Consider the following 25,538-nt stretch of genomic DNA (forward strand, 5'->3'; position numbering starts at 1 on the left):
GGTTAGCCAGGATGGTCTCGATCTCCTGACCTCGTGATCCGCCCGTCTCGGCCTCCCAAAGTGCTGGGATTACAGGCTTGAGCCACCGCGCCCGGCCCCAGCTAATTTTTATACTTTAGTAGAGACAGGGTTTCACCACGTTGCCCAGGCTGGTTTTGAACTCCTGACCTGAAGTGATCCACCCACCTTGGCCTCTCAAAGTGTTGAGATTACAGGCATGAGCTACTGTGCCTGGCTGAACTACACATTCTCAACTTAGGAGGCTCCACACCTGTGACGTTACCATTGGTTGGCAAGGCTTTGGTACCATGTGCTCAGCTGAGTGTTCTGTCTCCTTCCCCCTAAAGGAAGTGGCTGAAAGGGGAAGATGAGATGAGAATATTGTTTTGTGACTATACTTTCCAAAACCATGGCTGGCGCAATACAAAACTGAAAGAATTTCAGATAGCTCTTTTCTGTGGCCTTAGATTTGTTCTGACTACCAGGGACTAGGCATCAAAACATCAGAGTCCAAAGGTGAGGTTCTTCTTCTCAAGCCCTTGCCATTACAGTTAGATTAAGGTATAGCCCAGGCGGCCCCAGCACACAGACTGGTAAACTGCATTAAATTACCACCAAATAATTGGAAATAAGGTGCTAGTGAGCTCAGGTTTTCACATATGTTCCTTAAATTACTGGCAAAAGAGAACTAGTCTCACTTGAGAATAAGAAGATAGCAGTGAAAGTGTTTAAACATTTCTTTATATAGTGAGCATTCAGCATTTTGGTGGTGAGCATGTGTAAGGTGTAGAGTGCAAATATAAACCAGAGAAGCAGCCCTGGAGTGAGGCAGCTGACTGTCATCTGAGTCAGCAGTCAACTAACATGGGTCCAGGCGACTGGTTTTATTACATAAATGTTAAAATGGACTGATTCAGTAAAAATTGTGAAGAAAAAACTAGAGAAAATAACTACATAAAAGATGGAAAAAGATATAAAAATCCTCAACAAAATACTATCAAACTAAATGCATCCGCATATAAAAAGAATTGTACACTATGACCAACTGGGATTTGTCCTGGTAAAGCAAGGTTAGTTTAACATCTGAAAATCAAACAACGTAACAGACCATATTAATAAAGATCATCTCAATAGACACAGAAAAAGCATTTGACAAAATCTAATATCCTTCTTTGATAAAAACACTCAACAGGCCAGGTGTGATGGCTTATGCCTGTAATCCCAGCACTCTGGGAGGCCGAGGTGGGAGGATTGCTTAGCTCAGGAGTTCGAGACCACCCTGGGCAACACAGCAAGACCCTGTCCCCACTCCCCTCAAAAAAAAAAACACTCAACAAACTAGGAATAGAAATGAACTTCCTTATCTGATACAGGATATCTGAAAAACTCACAGTTAACATCCCACTTAATGGTGAAAGACTCAATTTTTTTCCTAGGAAGATCAGGAACTAGATACGACATCTGCTCTTACCACATCTATTCAATATTTTACTGGAAGTTCTAGCCAGGGCGATCATGCAAGAAACAGAAACAAAAAAAACTCCAGAATGGAAAGGAAGAAGTAAAACTATCTCTAGTCTCAGATGACAAGCTCTGGTATACAGGAAAGTGGGAAACATTTTGATGATACAAAAGTTAGGAAAAAAAAAAAACTTTTAAATATATTTGGAACAAGATTTTGTAACGATATCCATGTATATTGCTTCTAGTCTTGAAGAGACTAAATGGCTAACCCTGTCCAGCTCAGAGTTATGGAAAAGCTTATTAAGGAATCTCATTCCAAATAAGTCAAAAAGTTAGTGTTACTGTCAGAGCATGTAATACATTCTTCATTTTCAACATAAAGATGATGTATATATATTTTATTAATAGAAAATCAGTTCCTCTTCCCCTATCTACTAAATATATTGAATACTATTTAAATATGTATTGAAAATATGTTTAAAGGGTGTCAAAGTGCAGGATGTCAAATGACCAGCCTTCCTGGGTGCCCACATCGTTCAGTCTGGCCCTGCCTACTCCCAAGGGAACAGACGATATTGGTCTGATAGGCCTGCTCCAGGTCCCTTTGGAGTGGACCATGAAAGGCTCCATATGAACACGGGGCCTAGAGTAAGATCAGAAACAAGCCATCATCATGTGCTGCTGAAACTGGGTTCCTTGGGTAGATGAAGCTGAGAACCTGCCTGTCTCTCTATGAAGATCTTTTGAGGCACAAGGAAAGTCATGGAAGGGATAGGGCCATTCAGATACCACAGAGTTAGTAAAATGAAAGCTGCACACCAGCTAGTCATATCCACTGAATCTATGGAGCGATCTGGTGGTGTGGGAATGCTTTGGTTTGAAAGCTCTGACTAGTTTCTACTCTCTTCCTTAGAGCAGTGACTATGGCAGTGATCCTGTTGCTCTGGGTTTACTGGCGTATGTTGGCCTTGGCTTTGACAGATCTTCCCTGACTAACTCAGACAATTACATATCCTGACAAACTGCCTTAAAGCTTCCTGGAGTTCTTGAACTTTGCTTCTTGTTTGTGTTTCAGCCCTGCTCTTCTAACTCTAGCTTGCTTGACATGGGGCGTTTTGGGCCTTTTGCAAATCTGTCGGCACCTCCAAATGATGTCTTTCTAGACCAATTCTGAAATCCCATGTAAAATAATGTGTTCATCAAAGCAGGAAAGAAAGAAGTGGATGGAGAAAAGATGGTTTTTTAAAATTTTCTTAAATATGTGCAAGATTTTGTAGCTTCTCTATTCTCCTAAATCCCAGTAACATTAAAGAAAAATAAAAACAAAAACCAATGACTGTTTAGGTTTTTCTCAACTGTGCTATGAACTTTCCATTTTGGAAGAGTGTATGAAATAGACACATCTTAGTAAGTACTGTGTAAGTATTCCAGTGGATTGATTGCTCACAATAATTAGTTATCTCAGATACTTAAAAATGATTTTATTAATAATTAGGATTGCAGTTCTGATGGGAAAATGATAAACCTAGGGTAGTAGACATAAGAGAGTTTCATAAGCAGGAACTCTTTAACAATTTCCCTGAAGAAAATGCTTGAGTATACTTTAGAAGGAAAGATTAGCGTGAGTCCATATCACCCTTCCTGAAATATTCAAGAATGCTTAGGCAACTGGGAGGAATCATATCTGAGCAGACAGCGACTGAACAGTGGCACCCCAATTTTTTGTCTTCTAGATCAGCATAATTTTTTTTAAGTTTCCGATTTTAAATTGGCCAAGTAAAGATGCTAAAAACAAAACAAAAGCTACCATATATTTTCACCATTATTTCACAAAAAAGGGGATTTTAACACCAAAAAAAGTGGAAACAGTATAATTTTTAAAAACAGGAATATTTTAAACTAAATACATGTGATATTATTAAAATTTGGTGAAAACTCCATCCCAGATGAGCCCCAAGCCCACAGAGGGAAATGGAGAATCTTTGTCATAAGAGCCCAGGGGATCAAAACAAGAAGGACAAAGAAATAACCTATAGATTAAAAGCCATTAAAAGTAACTGAAAGACAAAGTCACTGCATAGAAGTGAATTTCAAAACAGAAGAATCAGGACAGTGCTTACAACACTGTCAAGGTGAAAACACCTTTACAGGTATTGTCACAGCTGCATTCCACCTGTGTTATTTATTTAATGCTTTATTTAAATTGAGTCATTTACTTTTAAAAGTTTATTTAAAATGAAAGCCTTATAGAAATACCATAAATGGGAAGCCAGTATCCCTTGCCATAAAATGAAGCTAACACAGATGCTGGAAGGCCCTGAGCCTGCAGCCAACTCTCTGTTGAAAAGGGAGATCAGCAGGTGTTAGGGGTTCCAGTCACACCAGCACCAGAATGAAACTTTCTGTTTGATTTAACCTGAAGGGCAGAAAGACAATTGAAGGGGATAATTTTCTGTGCCTAAGGTTTTCATCTACCAAGTGGGGAAAATAATACCCACCTCATAGATTCACTGTGAAGATCAAATGAGTACAGTATATACAGTAAAACCTTTAGAACAGTAAATAGCACATATTAAGAGCTGAAAAATGTTAGTTATTATTCTCACTATCCCACACTTTGGGAAACACCAAATTAGGATACTTGTCTACGCCTATGTTAGACTGTATCAGGCATACAGTAATACAGCAACACATTTCTGGAAAGAACATATGGCTAGGGAATAAGAATGACAATTCTTTTGCTGATGTAAATTTAAATGAATAACTTACAACAAATGCATCTAAGGCAATTTACTGTTCATTTTGCTCATGTTTCCTTCCATGCCTCATTTACTTGACCAACAGCAAGTCTGAATGATATATTATTGCCTTTAGGGCATAGTATGCGATGCATTTGACACAAAAATGTCACACCACAGAGAAAGGATTTTAGGATCTTAACTGTAAGTCACTATTTAGGTAAACAAGGCTGCCCAAATATATTAGCTGTTAAATTATGAAATCAATGTCTCATCTATTTGAAGCAAACAATAGAATTAACATAGGATTTAATTGTCAGAGTGGCTACACATGTTATAATTTAATTCATGTTATGAAATACAGTAAGGGAGGATTTACTCATCAGTAAACAACCAAATAAATATGCTAACATCAAAAAGCAGTAGTTCTAGGGGGCTCCAAAGATGGATTAGTTGGTCCTGAACAAGAAAGACATATACTAACATATCTAAGCTGTTGCCTTTCATGTGTCTCATCCCTTTTGTCCCTGGATATATATATAGTACACAGAGAACAACAGAACTGCCAGGGCAGTCAAGTAGAAAGAGAGGGCATTAATTTAGTAGAAGCTGGTCAAGGTTAGGGCAGGAGATAGTGGACAAGTAAATATTTGGCTTATTGAACTACAAGATAAGGTTATATTGGAAATTTATGGCAATCTCTAGACCCTATATTGGGCCTATGTTGATGGTGGTCTCATTCAGAAAGATCTGGATTATAAAAATATCTGTCTTTCTTAGTCCCTGTCCATTCATTGTAGGACAATTTCTTCCAGCTCTGCAACAGGCTTCTTGGTAACATCTTTACTACTTCCCTTTCCTCTCCACTCAGTTCTGGCTCTTCCTTCCTCCAGCATCTCAAGGTGTTCCTTTTTCTGCTGTTCCTTTTTGATGTCATGATCCTCCATTTTTCTCCAGACCTCTTCATTGCTAGGCTGCTTCTCCTCTGAGTGGGTGAAGTTACTATCCTTGCTTGCTCTGTTTTTTCAGGCAGGACCCTCAGCTTTTCTATTGAATTGTGCATCACACACTAACTATTCTTTCTTGATGAATGTTGTCTGCCTTTTCCTGCTTTTCTACACACACACACACACACACACACAGACACACAAACACACTTGGATAATTCCTTCACTCTAGTTCTTTTTTTCTTTTTTCTTTGAGACAGAATCTCGCTCTCTCGCCCAGGCTGGAGTGCAGTGGCGTGATCTCGGCTCACTGCAACCTCCGCCTCCTGGGTTCAAGTGATTCTCCCACCTCAGACTCCTGAGTAACTGGGATTATAAGAGCCCGCCACCAAACCCAGGTAATTTTTGTATTTTTAGTGGAGACAGGGTTTCACCATGTTGGTCAGGTTGCTCTCGAACTCCTGACCTCGTGATCTGCCTGCCTCGGCCTCCCAAAGTGCTGGGATTACAGGCATGAGCCACTGCGCCAGTGCCTTCACTCTACTTCTATTATGTTTATAAGTAATAAAATGTTCCAGACTCTGACATGAATTACAGTCTACTCCCCTTACTTGGTAGGCCACATTGTACCTGTTCCCTAGGACCTATTTCTCTTAGAGGCTTCGGTACTTGAGGATACCAAAAAGTGCAGAATAAACTCAGAGGCAATGCAATAAACTCTTTTCCCTGTCTGTTACTGTGTTTGCACTGGTCTGGGTACCAAATCAAAATGAGTACCCAGGAGTGGAGGTCCCTAAACTTAACTAGTATTAGCAGTGGCTCCAGCTTTTAGTGAGTTCCACACTCTACCTATAAATGGCCTCTATGTTCTGGGGTAAATCAACTTTTTTGGATCTGTCCAATTACTTTATGGTGATCTGAATGGGTCATTTATGAAAGTAAGAAGTGTCCTAGAAATGTCACTTTGTCACCAAAATAGGGAGAAAAATCTCCCCATACATTCAGGAGGAGCTTGCAGTATGCTTGGCACTGTTGCACATGCTGGGGATGTAGGTGAACAAGCCAGACAAGGCCTTGCTACGGTGGGGCCATGACTTCCTGTTGAAAGGCCAAGGAAAATGATTGCAGTCAACCCTGGTCAAGGAAATCAGGTTAAAAACACCTTAGAGAGGAGGAGAGGACCATTTCTTTGGCAGATAGGCCACTATATTAACAAAGCTCCACCTCCCTCAACTAGGATACACATTTAAGAGCAGGCAGAAGGTTTTTTCCACACACACACACACACACACACACACACACACACACACACCCCTAACCAAACCCAAAAGATAATGGGAATCATGTGTTCTGCTCTCATGTGCAAACCTATAATTTATGGAAAGATGGGAAAGAGAAAGTCCCTTAGGAGGCCTAGCCAAGTTCTGTGGTGAAAATTCAAGTGTACTCAAAGCTCAAAGCTCAGACTGGAAGAGGTGGGGGTGGAAAGGAGCAAGAAGCCACAGCAAAAATAACATGTCTTGGGGGCAGTCAGCTCTCTCCTTTCTCCCCATTTCCAATGCCATTCCTGGGCCAAGTTGCTTTCCTCCCTTCTTCCTGCCACCCCCAGCCCTCCTACATTCACACATTTTCCCTCTTATTATTCATTCTTTTTTTTTTTTTTTGAGACAGAATCTCGCTCTGTCGCCCAGGCTGGAATGCAGTGGCACGATCTCAGCTCACTGCAACCTCCGTCTCCCGGGTTCAAGCGATTCTCCTGTCTCAGCCTCTCGAGTAGCTGAGACTACAGGCGCCCACCACCACACCTGACTAATTTTTTGTATTTTTAGTAGAGATGGGGTTTCGCCATATTGCCCAGGCTGGTTTAGAACTTCCAAGCTCAGACAATCTGCCCGCCTTGGCCTCCCAAAGTGCTGAGATTACAGGTGTGAGCCACTGCGCCCTGCCTATTCATTCATTTTTTAAGAATTGCAAATTGGCTTTAGTGCTCATAATTCCTGTCACGAGGTGATGTCAGAAGAATAAATTATAGGGCATCCTAGAAAACAGGTAGTTAACATCAAATGAGAATGTGTGTTAATAAAACAAAACGGAGTTACCAGAAATTTTCAAATTATGGAAAGGAAATGGTTTCCTTAAATACATGACTGTGAATAATATATATTAGTAACTTAATATTAAAGAATAGAGCTGGGCGCAGTGGCTCACGCCTATAATCCCACCACTTTGGGAGGCCGAGGTGGGTGGATTACTTGAGGTCAGGAGTTGGAGACCAACCTGGCCAACATGGCCCCATCTCTACTAAAAATACAAAAATTAGCTGGATGTGATGGCGTGCACCTGTAGTCCTAGCTACTTGGGAGGCTGAGGCATGAGAATTGTTTGAACCTGGATGGCGGAGGTTGCAGTGAGCCAAGATGGCACCACTGCCCTCCAGCCTGGGTGACAGAATGAGACTTGGTCTCAAAAAATAAAAAAAGAAAAAGCAAGAATATACTATAAGACCTGACAATAGAAAAGGCCATCATTTAAGGGCTCAGTTGCTAGCAATATCATCTCTGATATTGAGTTTCAGTCTAGATCATGATGGCTACATATTGTTATTTTTGCTTCTTCTATTGGGCCATTGTCACTTAGCTTTATAGTGTTGCTTTTGGAGGATATGATCACCAAAGCAAATCAACTACTATTTTCATTGTATTTTTTAAAAAATGCCAGCATAAGTAATTCTTGCTAGGCCATTTGGAAAAGCATTTTTATTACACTTTATTATTGGCTAAAAAACTTTAATAGAATTTTAATACATATTTTATTAGTTTTCCTATCAGTAATGTGAAATAAATTATTATCCATGTCAGAGATGGAAAAATTGAGGCCACCGAAACTAAAAAAGATTAGTAGTGGTGGTGGATATGAAATAAATGTCAAATTGCTCATGTAAGAAATACCCTTTGTAACATTTGAGATAGTTTCTAACATCACTCAAGGTGTTCTTGCTATCCAGGGATAGTTTTAACTGCTGGTCAGAATGCAAACCGGAGAGAAAGAATCTGTGGTCATGGGGGTGTGATAAAGCCTCATTACAGCTGTAAATCAAGTGACTCTTGTTAAGGGACTTTGAATTGCAGCCCTCATAGGGCATTCACTATATGCCAAACACTCTTCTAAGCATTGTACATATTTGTAACTCACTTAACCTCACAACCTTGGGAGGTAGGTAGTTTATCCTCATTTTACAGAAAAGGAAACTGAGGCATGATAAGTTTAAATAAATTTCTCAAGGTCACACAGCAGGTAAGGGGTGCTGGCAAGATACAAACTCAAGCTGTCTGGCTCCAGACTCTCTGCCCACAACTATTATGATAAACTGCTTTTCAGAGGCCATGCTGAAGTTAACCAATAGACCAGGGTTATTTAAAGATTTACTTGAAAGTCAATTGTTTACTTGAACTCGGGACCAAGCAGTCCTAAAGAAAAAAACCAAAGAGGTTTTCAGTTCGCAAATGCTCACTTACGCAATAACACAGTTTGAATGAACAGACAGCCCCCTTTGAGCTCATTCTTACCCTCACCACCTCTTCCTATAACTGATTCATTCATTCACCCCATATTTATGAGGCACTTTTTCTTGCCCAGGCACTGCTCCTGGGATTGGGGTCCAGGATGGATAAGATCAAGACTTGCTTCCAAGGCTGAATCTTTCATTTATGGATTATTTTTAAAGGCTCTTGCAAGCACGCCTGAGAACGAAGTAACTCAGGTGACATTTTATTTGGGGAAGGCATAACACAGTCCTGGCAAGAAACATAAAACTGTACCCTCTTAGACTCCCTGGCCTTGAAACTGAGGACACCCTTCAAGGTGAGCTCCTCCAGAGCCTGGGTATGAGGGGCTGGTGATTTTCTCCTAACTGTATTCCTCTCCTCTCAGTTCAGAGGACTCTCAGCACACTCCCACCTAGAATGTGTGTCTTCTCTTCTACTTTCTTTTCAAATTCACTGCCTCACAGTACATTGTACCTAGCACTTAACAGATACTGAAAAGGCTGTGAAATAGACTCCATAAGTCATGCAGTGCCAGTACTTTCCTGCGGTGCTCATACTCATTTTTGTAAAGGGGATGATATTCTTTTTCTTATAGTGGTAAATGTACACAGCATACCATTTTAGGTGCATCATAATCATTTTTGATTGGTTACATTTCACAGATTGCATTTTAAAATACTATAGCTTCTCCTCCACTGTTAACCATTTCATGGGTAATAAAATTGCAGTTGAGACAATAAGCTGGTTTTCCTAACCAGCACGGCTGGCCATATCAGTTTCTCAGAAAGACTTCAACTTCTCTCCTACGCTGAGGTGATTCAATCCTGTGGACCGCTTCCCTCTCCACCCTTGACAGATTCAGAAGCTAACTCCAAGGTCCGAAGTTTGCCTCCCTCATCCGAGGCAGCTGAATCAACTTCTCTCGCCACCCCTTTCATTATCCCATTCCATCCACCCCACTGCCATCGGTGGGGTGGAGACTCACTGCTTAAAGTGTGCTGAAGAAAAACCCAGAAGCAAGAAACTAGAATAACTTGCTCCTGTTAACAAAACAAACCAGAAAACACAGTAGGGGCCAAGACCTCACAGTCGCCGAGTTCCAAATCCTTCCTTATCCCAAGGAGACAGACTGCCTGCCTCGCTATTCTAAGCTCAGGCAATGTGGCTTAAGCAAACTCATAGAAGGAATTCAAGCCTCAAGATCCATTTTCAGCCTCCCCCAGCTACCCATGTGCCTTTTTATCCTTACTCCATCTTGCCCAGACAAACGTGAAAGCCTGTGTAAAGACCACTGCATGTCTCACTTTGAAAGGGCTTGAATACCCTCATGAACTAACTCCTGGCTCCAATCTTTGGTCTCATGGAGACAGAGAAAGCAGCAGCCAGTTGGAAAACAAAAAAAGGGTTGTTATCTCTATGTTAAATTAAACTCAGATTTACTTAATATCCCAGCCAACTTATGCCACAACTATTTTGGCCCTTTCTGCCACCCCAAAGCCTTTTGTGGCCAAAATGTACCATTGTGCTGCTGTTTGACACTGCGTGCCAGCAGGCCTCTGGGCCAAAGCCAAGGAACACCCTTCCTTCTTTGGGTTTTGGGGGAGCAGGGGAGGGCTGCTAATTCCTTTTGTGACCACTGACTAAAAGCTGAGTGGTCAACAATTTGTTAAATTATACACACACCTAAAATGTCAGCTGCATCAGAGATTTTTCCTATCTTTCGCGTGGCTGAAGAGAACCTTCAGGCTGATGGCAATTTTAGAAGTTGGGTTTTTTAACCATAAACTGGGGGATGGATGCTAGCAGAACTCCAGACACGCGGGATCCTGGGTAGCAAAGACTCATCTTTGATAAGTGTATATGTCAATAATTCAAACCAATGGAAGGGGATAGGAATTAAAATGAGTCACAGTTATAAATACGTACACATACACATACATGCATGAGAGAGACACAGAGAGAGAAGCTCTACCTCAAAAGTCCTTTTTGGAATCACGCCAGCTCTAAATACAAAACCACACACTGACACGGGTCAGTCAAAGCTACAGATACAGAATGTGCTAACCTGAAAATTTTGAAAAGCAAAACAAAACAAAAACAAAAAGCAAGGCCAGGTGCAGTGGCTCATATCTGTAATTCCAGTACTTTGGGAGGCCGAGGTGGGAGGATCACTTGAGCTCAGGAGTTCGAGACCAGCCTGGGAAAAATAGCAAGACCTTGTCTCTACTAAAAATAAAAAAATTTAGCTGGGTGTGGTGGCGCACACCTGTAGTTTCAGCTACATGAGAGACTGAGGTGGGAGGATTGCTTGAGCCTGGGAAGTCGAGGCTGCAGTGAGCTGGGATCATGCACTGCATTCCAGCCTGGGTGACAGAAAGAGTCCTGGTCTTAAAAATAAACAAACAAAAAAGCAAAAAGCAAATTTGCAGCATCATAAATCCATATCTAATTAGGCTGCATTCCCTTGTGGACTGCAATATATTCTGTGGGTTATCCAGTTCCTTTGTTCTAGCATCTTGCTGTTTTTGATGACCACAGGTCATTGGTGTAGACAGAATGAAATATTTTGACCACCATGGCACCAGTTAAAACTGACCTGTAAATAATTTTAGGGGTTACAGTCTATTTGGGGGAAACTGGGCAGGAAGCTGGGCCTGACCGATATGATCCCAATATCTACAGAGTCTCTCCGAGCACTGGGTTTTTTGCTATGCATGGTGCTGGCACTCCAGGGCTAATGATGGGTGCATTTGCCCTTTCCTTTCCCCCGCTTTGCCCTATTATTCCTGCCTTCCACCCAGTGGAAAGACATGGTAGTTTCAGAAATGGTGGTGGTTGGGGTGAGGGGTTTGCTTTGCTGCCAGGTAGATTTGATAGCAGTTTACCTCCAGAAATAGAGAACGTGCGTGCTGGGAGAAAACAGTCCAGTTTAGTGGTTCAGAGTGTGTGCCTATTTCTCTAACGAAGGGAGTCTTTCCACTGCAGGGGCAACTGTGCAGCTGGAAGTATTCATTCTTCTTTCTTTTAATAAGTTTGAAACATTTCACACAAAATTGAACAAAAATAACAAAACAGGACTTGTGCTAGAACAGGATGGGTTTGAATCCCAGCTCCTCCACTTTAGCTGGAGGACTTTGTGCAAGTAAATCTCATTGGTGAAATGTGGATAATAATAGTACCTGTTAATATAGGTATATTATATAGGACTATTGTGTGGATTAAATGAGATAATCCATGTAGATTTAGGACAGGGTCTGGCCTAAAGTAAGCACTCAAGAATAAAAGTGAGTAACATTTTTTGAGCATATAATAAAAGGGAGCTATTATTAATCTAATTATTTAGTACAACCTTCTCATTTTACAAAGAAAGACTTTAAGCAGCAGAGGTATTTTGTGACTTGCTAAAGGATAAACTGTTGCTGTCATCCTGGGTCGTGGGTTTTCTGACCTCTCCCTCTCTCCTCTTGGCTAAGTGCTACAAAATGAGAGTGAAGCAGGCAGGCCCCTTGCCTTCCAAGAGACTGCACCATACCAAGCCAGGGGTGGAGCACACAGGCCGAGGATCCTGCCCCTTTCAGCATATCTGCCTGTCTGCCAGATGATCAGTCCCTGTCCCCAGCAGGCAGTAGGCAGAGAAAAGAGAAAAAGGTGAAACTCAAATCAGTAGTTTTATTACCCGTGATTGCCTAGCCTACTTTCTCTCTGTGCCCTTGACCTCTGCTCTAACCAAGAATCCTTTCACAGTCTCTTTCCCCTGATTTCCTTTGTTGTTCAGCTCTAAAGCTTCCCTTATGGTGCCCCATTCCCTTAATGTCCCTTATAGCCCAAGTTCTTAAATAGTTCCACCTCTTGCGAACCTCAGCTGCAATGGGCTCTCTGCTGTTAGCCCAAACACAAATGCCAACTCACAGTTCACCAGATAACCTGATTGGTGCTGCTCGTCTTAGGAGGAAACCCACTAGGTGGCATATTATCTTCTGCACATTTTTATTGGCCAACTTTTGTTTGCTGGGCATTATTTTAACGGCCACTGAATTGTAAGGTATTAAGATGACAATTTGTCTTTAAGGAAAATATAAAAGCAATATATTTAACTTGTTTTAATAAGCTGTCCTTCAGATCGTATTTGTCAAAATGCTTAAAGCTGCTATTTCCTGACAAAAAGTTGAAATAGTTGACCTTTGGCCAATGGAAATCCAGCCATTTGTCAGTTAGAACTGAAGGTGCTGAGCTGACACTCAGCGGCCTGGCTCGCATTCTAGGTTCCTTGCTGCACCCAGAAGCCTGGATACTTTGTGCAAACTGGCTGGAAGGCCCCCGAAAGCAGATACATGCAGAAAGACTTCCACAATTTCATCACTTCTCGAGATCTATGAAAGCACAGAACAAGGGCCCTAGAGCTGGAAGGGGCTGTAAAGATTGTTTAATCCAATCCTCTTACTTCATGAATGAAGAAACTGAAGACTTGAGAAGTAAAGTAATACAGTTTCCATTCAAATACATGCCTGTGGTCCTCTTCCTGGGAAATGATATAGTTGCAAGGCCAAAGTCAGAATAAAAAGTGACCCAAATGGGCTATACTGTATGAAATTGTCATTTACAGATGCCATACATCTTTAACAGAGGTTAACAGGATGGAAAATAATCCCTACCAGGGTTAAGTTAAAAATTCATTTTTTAAAAAGAAAGAAACTCAGCCTTTACAAAGTGATGAGAAATGATAGGGATTGGGATATTTTCAGAGGTAAGCTGTGCCTCCACTTCTGACTAAGACTTAATGGAACAAATGCATTCAGGGAGATGCATGGAATTTAAACACAATTCAACATCAGTTAATTCTAAGAGTAAAGGCCCTTCAGTCCAGCTCCCTTCCACCTCAATGTTAAAGGAAGCTAGAAAGCCAATTACATTCACAGCAGGGCCTCTCCCCTACTGCAAGGGAAGAATGTACTGCAAATTCTATGTGTGCTTTACAAGCTAGTAAAACTATAATTGCAGGTGGGAAGGAACATGGCGTCTCTTTGTTTCTGCCAACATTTCAGTCTGGTGAGCTCTCTCTGCAGCTGCAGAAAGAGTGTGGACTCCATGGCTTTCTTTAAGCACAAAAATGTGTACTCCAGGATTCTACAAAATTTACAGAAAGACTGCTTTCTGTTAAAATTGAAAAGATGTCTGTGCATAGCCCACCAAAAGGTCATGCATTCTTCCAAGAAACAAGTGCTGAAGGTGCTTCCCTTTTTCAGCAAGCCAAAACCCACCTTCGGGTGCAAGCTCTGAAGACCTCTCTCAGCAAGAGCAAAGACAGGTGGCAAGGTTCAGAGGGTAGGTAGTACCACTCACTCAAGTGCAGGACTAGGGACAATACCCTGGCTCAAGAGGGTAGGGGCTGTCCAGGTGCAATTCCCCTGTGGAGCCACTGGGGAGGTCTGGTCTAGGACCATCCTGGAGGCAAGAGGAAATGAGGCTTTTCTGCGTCCCCTACCAAGGTAATGCTCCATATGGTGATTGTATAGCTGCAGCTATAGCAGGTGTCTATGGCCTAGATTCCCCTACAGAACATGAGGGGCAAAACTGGGACGCAACAAGCATTACTTTTGTGGTGATGGTTGTCGTCTAGTGTCCACAGATGCAGTGTCTTGGTGACGCCGAAGAAAGCTCCCAGGAGTCATTTATACAAGGTCCACACCTCATAACAACACTAATAGCAATACTCTACCCCTAGTAAAGCGCCTATCCCCTAAGCCCTTAAGTGACGGGCAAAGTTCTAAGTGCTCTATGCATACTAACTCTAAGGCCTCACAACAACTATTATCCTCACTTCAGAGATGAAGTGCTTAAGGCACAAAGAGAAGTGACTTGCCCAAGGTCACCTAGTGTGTCTGGGGTGAGTTGGCATTTGAACATGGGCAGGCGGCCTCCAAAGCTCCAGTGTGCGACCGCTGCAGTGGCCAGCACCTCTGCAATGCCCAATGTCGGATATCATCATCCCTTTGGAGACCTTTGCTCCAGGCAGAAACTCCATCCCATGTTCACCTCACACTGGCGTGCTGGCCTCCTAAAAGCTCCTGACAGCCATCTTAATTTTGATTTCTATTTAATTTTCCACCTCACAAAGCAATGCCAGGGAGAGGGAGTCTGGTGATACCTTTAGAATATGATTTATCAACCAACAGCTTAAGGGAATGCAGGGCTTCCTTGCTGCCACCTGACCTTTGTCTTCGGCCTTCCTAATGTTTGCATTGCTGCCCTGACCTTGCAAAGTGACCTGGAATAGCTTGGCTGTTTCCTTGTGTGTGTCCACTTTCAGAGCCCAGCTGTCAGCCTGTGCAAGTCTGTCAATTAGTATCTCAAGGGTTTGGGATGGGGTCTGCCGCCTTTTGAGGAGCACAATCTAACACTAACCTCCAAATTCCTTCTCGTAATTGAGCATTCATTAGTTTGACGGAACAAAAGCGGGCATTCTCTATTATAAAGCAGAGGTCAAAACTGGTGGCTGTGTTTTGTTTGGCCTGCAGAGTGTTTAAATATTGAGAAATTTCACATAAAAATACAGATTTCCGGCTTCTCTTGGAAAACGGGAAGAGCAGACAACTCTGGGGCTACTGAGTAACAGCTGCTGCCTTCAGATATGGAAGCTCTCTCTGGTTCATCTGCCCAACTTGAGTCTCCCCTTGGGCCTGCTTCAGGCACAGATGCCATTTGCCTGGTCTCTGCAGGAATCCCAGTCAACATAGCTCTGTTCTAGAGCCAGAATTCCCTCCTTTAAAACGTGAGATGGGCCAGGCGTGCTGGCTCACGCCTGTAATCCCAGCACTTGGGAAGTTTGAGGCGGGCAAATCCCTTGCCCAGGAGTTCGAGATCAGCCTGGGCAACATGGCAAAACCCTGTCTCTACCAAAAAACCCCACAAAAATTAGCCAGGCATGGTGGTGCAAGCCTGTAGTCCCAGCTATTCAGGGGACTGAGGTGAGAGGATTGCTTGAGTCCAGGAATTCAAGGCCAGCCTGGGCAACATAGGGAGACCCCCATCTCTACAAAACATTTAAAAAATCAGCCGTGGCGTGGTGGCGCATGCCTATGGTTTCAGCTACCTGAGAGGCTGAGATGGGAGGATTGCTTGGGCTCAGGAAGTCAAAGCTGGAGCCAGCCATGATCATGCCCCTGCACTCCAGCCTGGGCAGCAGAGTGAGACCCTGTCTCAAAAAAATAAATAAAATAAAATTCCAGGAGCAAATGTGTTGATGGTCCACTAGGCTTTAGCCAGAAGTTCAAATAAAAGCCAAACAACAATATGAAAAGCTGCCCCCATCAGCCTTCTCTGTTTCCCCACAAGGACGGGTGTAATGTTGTTCAAAAGCTGCAAATTCCAAATATGGAGGGAATTGCAGGCCACTATCACATGGAGACAATGATGTCCGCTAAGACACATGTGGCAATGCTGTCTTCTGAGGTTGCCATGCATCCTGGTTACATTTCTGAATTGGGTGAAGTGCTGGAAACCTCCTCAGCCCTAAAACACCTGAATAGATAGTGCCTTCTGGTTATCCCTCTGGTCCCTTGAAGACCAACTATGGGTGTGGTGGGATGGCTAGTCCAAGGCATCAAGGGATGAAATCCCACTGGACATCACCAAGTGGAACAGAATCATGAGCAGCTTTGACTGTAAGTTCCTGGCACACGGACAGAGTGCAGGAATTTGACCATAATCAGTAAGAATCACCAGTCCGTTTCTGAGAAAATGTGCCCTTTCAATTTCAGGGGAAACATGGCTCCTGATACATAGTACATGCTTAATAAATATTTGCTGAATGAATAAATGAATAGGGCGAAAACACCCAGTGAGGGGCTTGATGACAGAGTCGGGCTCATATTTCAGGTGCACAGGTGGGATGGAAAGATTTAAAACTCAGTTCCTCGTTCTTTGCACCTCAAGGCACATCCCAGAATCTTTCATTTCTGAGGGAAGTGAAGCAATACCGTTTTACTCATTCTATGAATGTTTTGTTGAGACAATTTATCAGAATAACCCTGAAGCATGCGGACAATGTTAAGAAATGTCACAGTTGGCCGGGCGCGGTGGCTCATACTGTAATCCCAGCACTTTGGGAGGCCAAGGCGGGTGGACCACAAGGTCAAGAGATCAAGACCATCCTGGCCAATATGGTGAAACCCTATATCTACTAAAAATACAAAAAAAATTAGCTGGGCTTGGTGCCTCGTGCCTGTAATCTCAGCTATTCAGGAGGCCAAGGCAGGAGAATCGCTTGAACCTGGAAGGCGGAGGTTGCAGTGAGCCGGGATTACGCCACTGCGCTCCAGCCTGGCAACAGAGCGAGATTCCATCTCAAAAAAAAAAAAAAAGTCACAGTTGGTAGTAAAAATTTTCTTCAGCTTGCCCCCATGGAAGAAACACTGTAGATCAGATCATTAGAATGGTTTAAGGCTACCAAGGCCTCAAAGTTCTCCTCTTAGTCCTCTCTCTCTGGCTTATGATTATGGGCCAAAATTTTAACTTACAGCCTCTAAGAAGCCTTCCCTGATGGCCAAGTTACTGGGTGTTCTGGTTACTATTACTGCAAAACAAACTACTCCAAAACGTAGTGGTAAAAAAAAACCAACCAACAAAAACCTAGTGGTGCAAAACAATCATTTATTATGGGCTCACACATTTTGTCGGTCAGGACTCCAGGAAGGACACTATGGAGATGGTTTGTTTCTGCTCCATAATATCTGCAGCCTCATCTATAGGCTCAGGTGAGAAGACTTGAAGGCTAGAGCAGCTGGAATCATGTGGGGTTGTCTCTACTCATCTCTCTGGTGGTTGATGATTGCTGTCAGCTAGAACCACCACCATGAGGCCTGCTCATGTGGTTCTTCTATGAGGGCTCATCTGGACTTCCTTACAACATGGCCACTGGGTTGCCATGAGTGAGCATCTCCAGAAAGCACCAGGTTGGACCTATATTACCTTTTATGACTTGGCTTTGGAAATCACATGGCATCACTTCCATAGTCACAGGCCTGCCCAAATTTGGGGAGAAGGAACACAGATCCCACCACTGAATAGGAGGGGCAACAGAGTCACAGTGTAAAAAAGACATGTGGGATGGAAGATACTGTTGCAGCTATCTTTGCAAAATACAATCTGCCACACACTTGGTCAGATGTATTCCCCAAGTACCCTAGGTTCAACTCCCCTGACTTAATGCCTATCTGCCTCTCTCATCAGACTGTGAGCTCAGTGAGGGAAGGGACTGTAGCTTAATCACCTTTGCCTCCTCTGTGGCTAGCTCAATGATTAGCACACAGAAAGCATTCAATCAATACACACTTGTTGAATCAAACTGAATAGAAATGAAGAACCAGAAAGACTACTGGGTCCCTTTCACAATGGCTGTTGGTGGCATAGGTTTCTACCACTGGCAAGACCGATGCTAACCTTACTCTATATCTTTAAGTAAATGTTCTTTGAAAACAGGCCCTCACTTCGTCAGTATTAGGATTGCTCTTTTAAAATATGAAACAACAAAAACCCAACAACAACAGCAGCACTCAGAAGGCTGCATGCCAAAGGACTCCCAGGAGAGTGATTTCAGCACTGACTAAACACCATCCAACTCCACAGCTGCAGCCTCAACCGGTATTGTGTTGTCTCTACCTGAGGGGCTAGAGTTGGCTCCTGGAATCCTTATCTCAACTGAGCTCCTTCTCACCTGGGCAACAGGGCTCTCTATCCACCACTCACAACGCACAGTTATCTTTCTGATCTGGCTTCCACAAAAGGTAGTGACTTTGTCCTTAGCTCTGCACATTTTCTGCCACAGCCCATGCCGAGCTCCCCCGATCCTTCAATCATCTGTGCAATTTGGCTGCGGCGCCTGGGTCTGCAGAACAGAAAAGTCAGCTTGCATAGAGGACAATCTGCACCAGCACCTTGCTAATCACCTGCTTTAACCCACTCAGCTAACTGGTTCCATCATCAAAACATCAGAAAACTAGTAGTTATGCTCAGTAGGTAGTAAAGATGTCAAGACTGAAAGTGAGGAGTCAGAAGACCCAGCTCCAGTCCTGGCACCTAGCAGCAGTTGTCACTCTTCCCTTTCCCCTCCCTGTACAACGTGAAACACCCTGGGAGACTGAGTGTGAGGCATGAACTGTTCGGCACCCACTCAAGATACACCTGCTCTCCTGAGGAACAGGGCTTTTCCATTTGCTCCGCTGCCTGCCTATCAAAACTTCAAAGAATAACACTCAATCCCTTCCTCTGCCCCAGCAAGATCTTAGCCTGTGCATTCATTTTTTGAAAACCCACTTGTTTAAAAGGCATAATTTGCTCCCCAAATAACTTACGGTCCTCTTTCCTAGCTCACTAATTGGTTGGGAGAGCTGTGGCTAAAATAGCTAACAGAGATTTAGTGATGTTTTAATGGAGGCCTTGCTCCTGTCTCGCCCCAGATTACGTTCAGGGGTTTCTGAAGGCAGTGCCGGCTGCAGCGGACACAGGCACCGGCCATGGAACAACACAGGCGAGCTGTCACGCTTTGTTTTTCTGCTTGTTAAATCCGAATGCTCCTAATTAGTTATCCTGGCCGCTAATGCCTGGGTGGACAATGGTGTAGGGATCAGGGCTGCTGAGAAGCTATGAATACAAGTTCCTTGGGCTCCTGAGGCTTGGGACTGGTGACTCGGTTGTGGGTACTGAGGCGCTGTGTTCCTGTGGACTGTGGATTCAAAGATGTCAACCCCTGTGTGAATAAAGGTCATCACCTGTTACTTCTTTGGTGAAAGGGCAGCTGTGCTGGGTGCCCACTTAGGCGTGGCCTTTGTCTGCCGACTCTGTGAAGAGCATCCATAGAGAAAAACATTCTCTGATTATGGGTTTGCTTGGTGGGTCAGGGCCATGCAAAATAACTCACATCACTTCCTTGAAGAAGAATTCAGTAAAGCATGTTGTTTAAAAGTGGCCTTGAAATGTCTTAAACATTGCCTTTTTGTGATCTTACCAGCTAGAAAACAGTTGAGGTAAGACCACCGTTTGCTTTATTTCTTCAGGGGCCAATTCTAACAAATGTTGAGGTCACACGGATGACAATTCCTAAGCTCTGTGGGTATGCTGGACTAGCAAAAAAGTTAACCGAAGAGTTAACTGTTCAGGATATGGAGTGAGTGTTCAGAAAGTTTGCAACACGAAACAACTCACTATTATTCTGACATAAGCAGATATTTTTATTTTGTTTTAGAATTCTGTGCATTGTTATATTTCATAGTCAGCATTTCTAATTTTGTTTTGTTTAGCGACTGATGTTAAATTAACCAGTTTGCTTTGCTTTTTAGGGGAGAGAGAACCAGTGAGTTCACGATACTGTATGTATGAACATATGTACATATACACCTTTGTCACCCATCCACCCACCCATCCATCCATCCATCCATCCACTGAACATTTCTATGTTGCATAAGTTACATCAGTTGCTGAGTGTAAGTGTTTATTGCTTTAGTATTAAACAGTTTAGGCAGTGCTAGGCAATTCCAGAAAGGTAGTGTACATCTGGTCACTCCTCTCTCTTTTCACAGCTCTTGAGTGCTGTGGGTCCTCCCACCTGGCATCCTTCCCACTTCACAACTCTTTAGTAAGTACTCCAAATTCCAGACTTTCCTGTCCTTTTTCTTTCATTAAAACTTATCTGTTGAAATGTCTCCCCACCCTCAATATCATGCCATGTTTTCAAATGAATTTCTGCCAAAATAATAATTTATTTTTCTTGGGTAATATATTTCCTATTAACTATAATCTAAATGCCTTCACCTAAAGGTAGGGTCTGATTTGGAAATGTAGGGCCCAGGGAAGGCGAATAATGAGAAAATTAGCTCCTTAGGTTGTCTCACAAGAGGGGTGTGTGTGTGCGGGGGTGAGGTGGTGGGCAGTGGAGGGAGTAGGGTGGAGGGCCTACTCTAACCAGCCACCTCACCCATGGGATCATCCAGTATCCTTTCTCATGAATCGCCACAAATAGAATCATTCAATGCTTAACTTACATATGCCCCCAAAGGTGAGTAATACCAGAAGAGTTAGTCATTAATATACATTTTAGGTTTTGTCACAAGAGCACAGGTAGCCAAAATTTAGAAGTCAAATCTGACCTTTTCTTTCAGCAAATAGAAGGAACTTTAGAATAAACCTGCTATCATTTACACAGTCCAAAGAATGACATATTAAACCAGACTTCTGATTTGCTCCTTAAGAACAACCAAGAACTCTTGACCATTTATTTATATATACTAATGTATTCTACTGGTAAAATCTGGAACCTTTTCATCAGTGTTAAAAGCGCCAAGGGGAGTAAGGAGATGGTTTGTCACATACTTAATAGGGAAAGCAGATAGCTGACGCCGAAAGTTAAGGCACTGAGAGTTACGGTACAACTCTCTCCATCTCAGGTGAGCATATCTTTTTATTGCATTCCTGTCTTAAAGCCTTCTCATGGATTTGTGATAATGCTGGATAGACTGAAAATAACCAAACACAAATTCTATTCTATTTATTCTTCCCAAAGTAACTAACCAAGGAAAAGCTCTTAAAAAGCAGTGCCTCAGTTTCCCCATTCAAAACATGCACCAATACTAGTCCGTGCATTCACACATGCTGAGTTGTTGCCTTCTACCTCCTTTACAAGGAAGCACTTCGTCAGTTCAAAAACCACCATGCATTCATACCTCCTGAAAGAAAATTTGTAAGATTTTATTTTTTAAAAAATGAACAGTACATTCTGTCAGAGTTACATTCAAAGAGTATGGAATTGAATATGTTTTTCTTTTTTTTTTTTTTTTTGAGACAGAGTCTCGCTCTGTCGCCCAGGCTGGAGTGCAGTGGCCGGATCTCAGCTCACTGCAAGCTCCGCCTCCCGGGTTTATGCCATTCTCCTGCCTCAGCCTCCCGAGTAGCTGGGACTACAGGCGCCTGCCACCCTGCCCAGCTAATTTTTTGTATTTTTTAGTAGAGATGGGGTTTCACCGTGTTAGCCAGGATGGTCTCGATCTCCTGATCTCGTGATCCGCCCGTCTCGGCCTCCCAAAGTGCTGGGATTACAGGCTCGAGCCACCGCGCCCGGCCTTGAGTATGTTTTTCTAACAATATCGAGTTCGCAGAACAGAAATTCACCTGGAATTCTAAACACAAGAAATAAGCAAAGGAAGGCCATGCTCCCTGGAGCTCCTAGGATTTGGAGAGCCTCTGCCCCTGTCTTATGCGTCTTCCTTGGCCCTGCTACTAGGCCAGGTATACCTGGCTCTATTTTACAGGTTATGGCTAAATGCTACCAACTGACTGTAGTCAGATAATGACTATATACAACTACTACTTTTTCGATGTGCAAGTCATACCAGTGAGCAATTCAATCACTGGTGAAACAGACAATTAGGGACTCAGTCTGAGCATTAATTTTGCCAATAACTGGTACTCAGTGAACAGTGAGCAGGTGACAGCCCTTCCTGAACAACTGGAGGGAATCTCCTTTGCAAAGCAATTGTCAATCCTTGCTATTTCTTTCCTCACATCTAAATGTACAATAGTAAAGGAAAATGCATGCAAAGAGGACAGTAATTCAAATCATGAAAAGGGGGAAAAGTGTCTTGAACGTAACAAAAGCAGCGGTAAGGCAGCTTGAAATCTTCAGCCAAATTGTTGAATTGAGTCTATCTGTGAAAATTTTAGGGACTGTTACTTATAAACATAAAACCAGACAGAGACAATAAGATTGCAATTTTTTTGGTACCAGAATTCTTTCAGCATCTTTAAGTATTATTAGTGCTTTGTGTACTATATTATTTTAAATTATCTCTAAATTATAAATCTCCTTTCACCATGTTTATTAAATTCTTACCTGTTTTTTTTTTTTTTTCTTTTTGAAGAGGAAAATGGCTGTTTTGCTTTTTAAATAAAAGCTAATGGGAAAAATCAAATTAACAAGAGAAATCTTAAAGTAGACAGGAATCTGTGCATTTAAGAAGAATATCCATCTTATTGTTTTTCTCTGATTTATAACTCTTGAGTCACTTGCTTTAGTTTATTTTCCTTTCCCCTGCAAAATCTGAACATTAAAAGCCCCTTTTCTATAGTTACTTGATATGACAGACAGGTCTGCTTTTACAGAAACCTTTAGCAGTGAGGAGAAAAATCAAACAGGGGAAAATAATTTACTGTAAAACGCCTGACACTGACAATAAGTGGGATGATGAAGCAGTCCAGAAGAGGCCAAAATGGCCTAGGATGCCATAAGGCTGGTGGTTGGGTCAGTTAGGTTGGGTTTCCCCATACCACTACATGCCCTTTCACAAAGCAATGGTATTTTTTGTTCTTTCTCTTTGTGTCCCTTCCCTTACATATTTGCAAGAACAATTCAGATCTAGAAAACATGCTTGTTATCTACTCAGAAACCAAGGAAAGATGAAGCAGGGGATGCCCTTCAGTGCTGATAGCCAAGATGCAGACAGATCAAAAGCTAAATCCAATTTAACCCACCTCAGGCAGAAAAAGTAATCGAATTAAACTTCCTCTAAATATGATAAGTTTGGGGCTCTTAAAGCCAGGCACAAAGAACCAGGTTAGAGTGAGCTGTTAAGTAAATGGATGCATTGAGCTCTAGCTGCCCCGCCCACAGCGTGTTTGATAAGCTGTTGATTGCCTCGATCACTTTACTACCCAGGCTGACAACTGATTAAGCTGCTTATGGGGCTCCAGGGGCTAATGGCTTGGCCACCAGGAATATCCCTGCCACTGATTTCAGTAAGCTGCTTGGCATGTATAGTTTGATTATTAAAGGAGGAAAAAAAGAAAAGGGGGTGGAGGGAAAGACAGCAGGGTATAGGAAAGCCTTAAAAAGCAGGCTGTACGATTCCAAATGGATACATTACTTTGACACCCTAAAATGAATATGGAATTACTCTGATTCTTTCTCTTCGTCAGATATCGAAACTCACGTTTGAAAGGCTCCTTCAAAGAGTACTCACTTTGGAGCCCACCTATTCTATTTTAAACCAGCTTTACAAGAATGTTCAGTGCCTTTAAACATACTTCTCAAACGATAGAGTCTGTGTCCTCAGGCACTATGATCAGGTAGACTCCAGAAAATAGATAAATGTATAACAAGTGTTTTAACCAACTCTTCCCCTTGAACAACAATTTCAAGTAAAAATATACCTCTTTGCACCCTTGCCAGCAGACCACTGCTGCCTGACTATGTAGTAAAGATCAGGCAGGACCGAAGAAGTTGGGAGAGCTGGTATGTGCAAATAGGTTTCAACTTGACACATAAATGGAAATGAAAACCTTAGTCTTTTCTTAGAGCTCTCCAATTAAGTGCTCTAACATCATGTCTGCCATTTAATTTAAAATAACTTTCTGGCAGGGAGCAGAGGCTCACACCTGTAATCCCAGCTCTTTGGGAGGCTGAGGCAGGTGGATCACTTGAGTCAGAAGTTCGAAACCAGCCTGGCCAACATGGTGAAACCCTGTCTCTATTAAAAATGCAAAAATCAGACGGGCCTGGTGGCACACGCTTGTGATCCCAGCTACACAGGAGCCTGAGGCACGAGAATTGCTTGAACTCAGGAGGCTGAAGTTGCAGTGAGCCAAGATCACACCACTGCACTCCATCCTGGGCAACAGAGTGAGATTGTCAAATAAATAAATAAATAAATAAATAACTTTCCTAGCTCTGGGGGGACAAAAAGAACATAAAATTCTTAAGTTACTAAATTAAAAGACACAAAAAATCCTTGAAAAGTAATTTAAAGCCAGAAAAATGACTGAAGTTATTGTAAGTATGGTTTTTAAGTTGACCTAAATTCTTCTGGATAAAACAACCAGAGAGGAAAACAACAATGAAAGAACAGAATCACAGCAGTTTGAGATACACTGAAAGTTGTCACAATTATTATTATTAGTTAATGAACTCTTAAAACAATCATTATCTAGTGTCCAACAGTTCTTAGGAGTGAGTTGTCGATTTAAATGATTAACCAAAGCTTAACATATTTAGAATTTTGGGTTGAACACACAAGAGGCCAGTTTCTTCCTAGCTGCTAATCTGGTCAATCATTAAAAGTACAAGTGTGGCCAGGCGTGGTGGCTCACGCCTGTAATCCCAGCACTTTAGGAGGCTAAGGTGGGCAGATCACTTGAGGTCAGGAGTTCGAGACCAGCCTGGCCAACATGGTGAAACCCCATCTCTACTAAAAATACAAAAACTAGCCAGGTGTGGTGGCACATGCCTGTAATCCCAGCTACTCAGGAGGCTGAGGCAGGAGAATCGCTTGAAACCGGGAGGTGGAGGGTGCAGCGAGCCAAGATCACGCCACTGCACTCCAGCCTGGGCGACAGAGCAAGACTCTTGTCTCACAAACGAAAGAAAAAAAAAAAAGTACATGTGCTAATAAAAGTATAAAAGGATGATTTCAACTCTTACATGCTATGTTATGTTTTACTAAACTTTAAAAGCCATTCAACTTTTTGGCTTGAGCACAAGTCAAGGGCTTAACACATTCAATGCCTTTTACATCTTTTCATACAAATTTTTAATTGGTAAAAGTCACACACCATAAAATTTACTCTTTTAAAGTAAACAGTTTAGTGGTTTTCAGAATATTCACAAGACTGTACAACCATCACTGCTGTCTAATTCCAGAACACTTTCATTAGCCTCCAAAGAAACTCTTTATCCATGAGCAGGCACTCCCCATTTCTTTACTCTCCCCAGGCCCTGGCAACCACTAACGTACTTTCTGTCACAATGGATTTGCCTATTCTAAACATTTCATGTAAATAGAATCATACAGTATGTATTCTTT

At 42.4% G+C, this 25,538-nt stretch overlaps 1 protein-coding gene across 2 annotated transcripts in view; it reads right to left on the minus strand.

The window, feature by feature from the left end:
* Positions 1-25,538, minus strand: part of PLEKHM3 (pleckstrin homology domain containing, family M, member 3) — a 196,635-nt gene that overhangs the window by 52,872 nt on the left and 118,225 nt on the right. Inside the window, exon 8 of one of the 2 annotated variants that reach the window (XM_011993901.1) lies at positions 17,326-18,577. The exons of the other annotated variant lie outside the window; for it this stretch is intronic. Within the exon in view, the coding sequence (XP_011849291.1) occupies positions 18,546-18,577 (32 nt within the window). The 3' untranslated portion in view covers positions 17,326-18,545. Of the gene's footprint in view, positions 1-17,325; positions 18,578-25,538 lie in introns of those variants that run through there. 2 annotated transcript variants of the gene reach the window in all.

Source organism: Mandrillus leucophaeus, unplaced genomic scaffold, assembly GCF_000951045.1.
Source record: "Mandrillus leucophaeus isolate KB7577 unplaced genomic scaffold, Mleu.le_1.0 Scaffold436, whole genome shotgun sequence".
Taxonomy (NCBI): Eukaryota; Metazoa; Chordata; class Mammalia; order Primates; family Cercopithecidae; genus Mandrillus; species Mandrillus leucophaeus.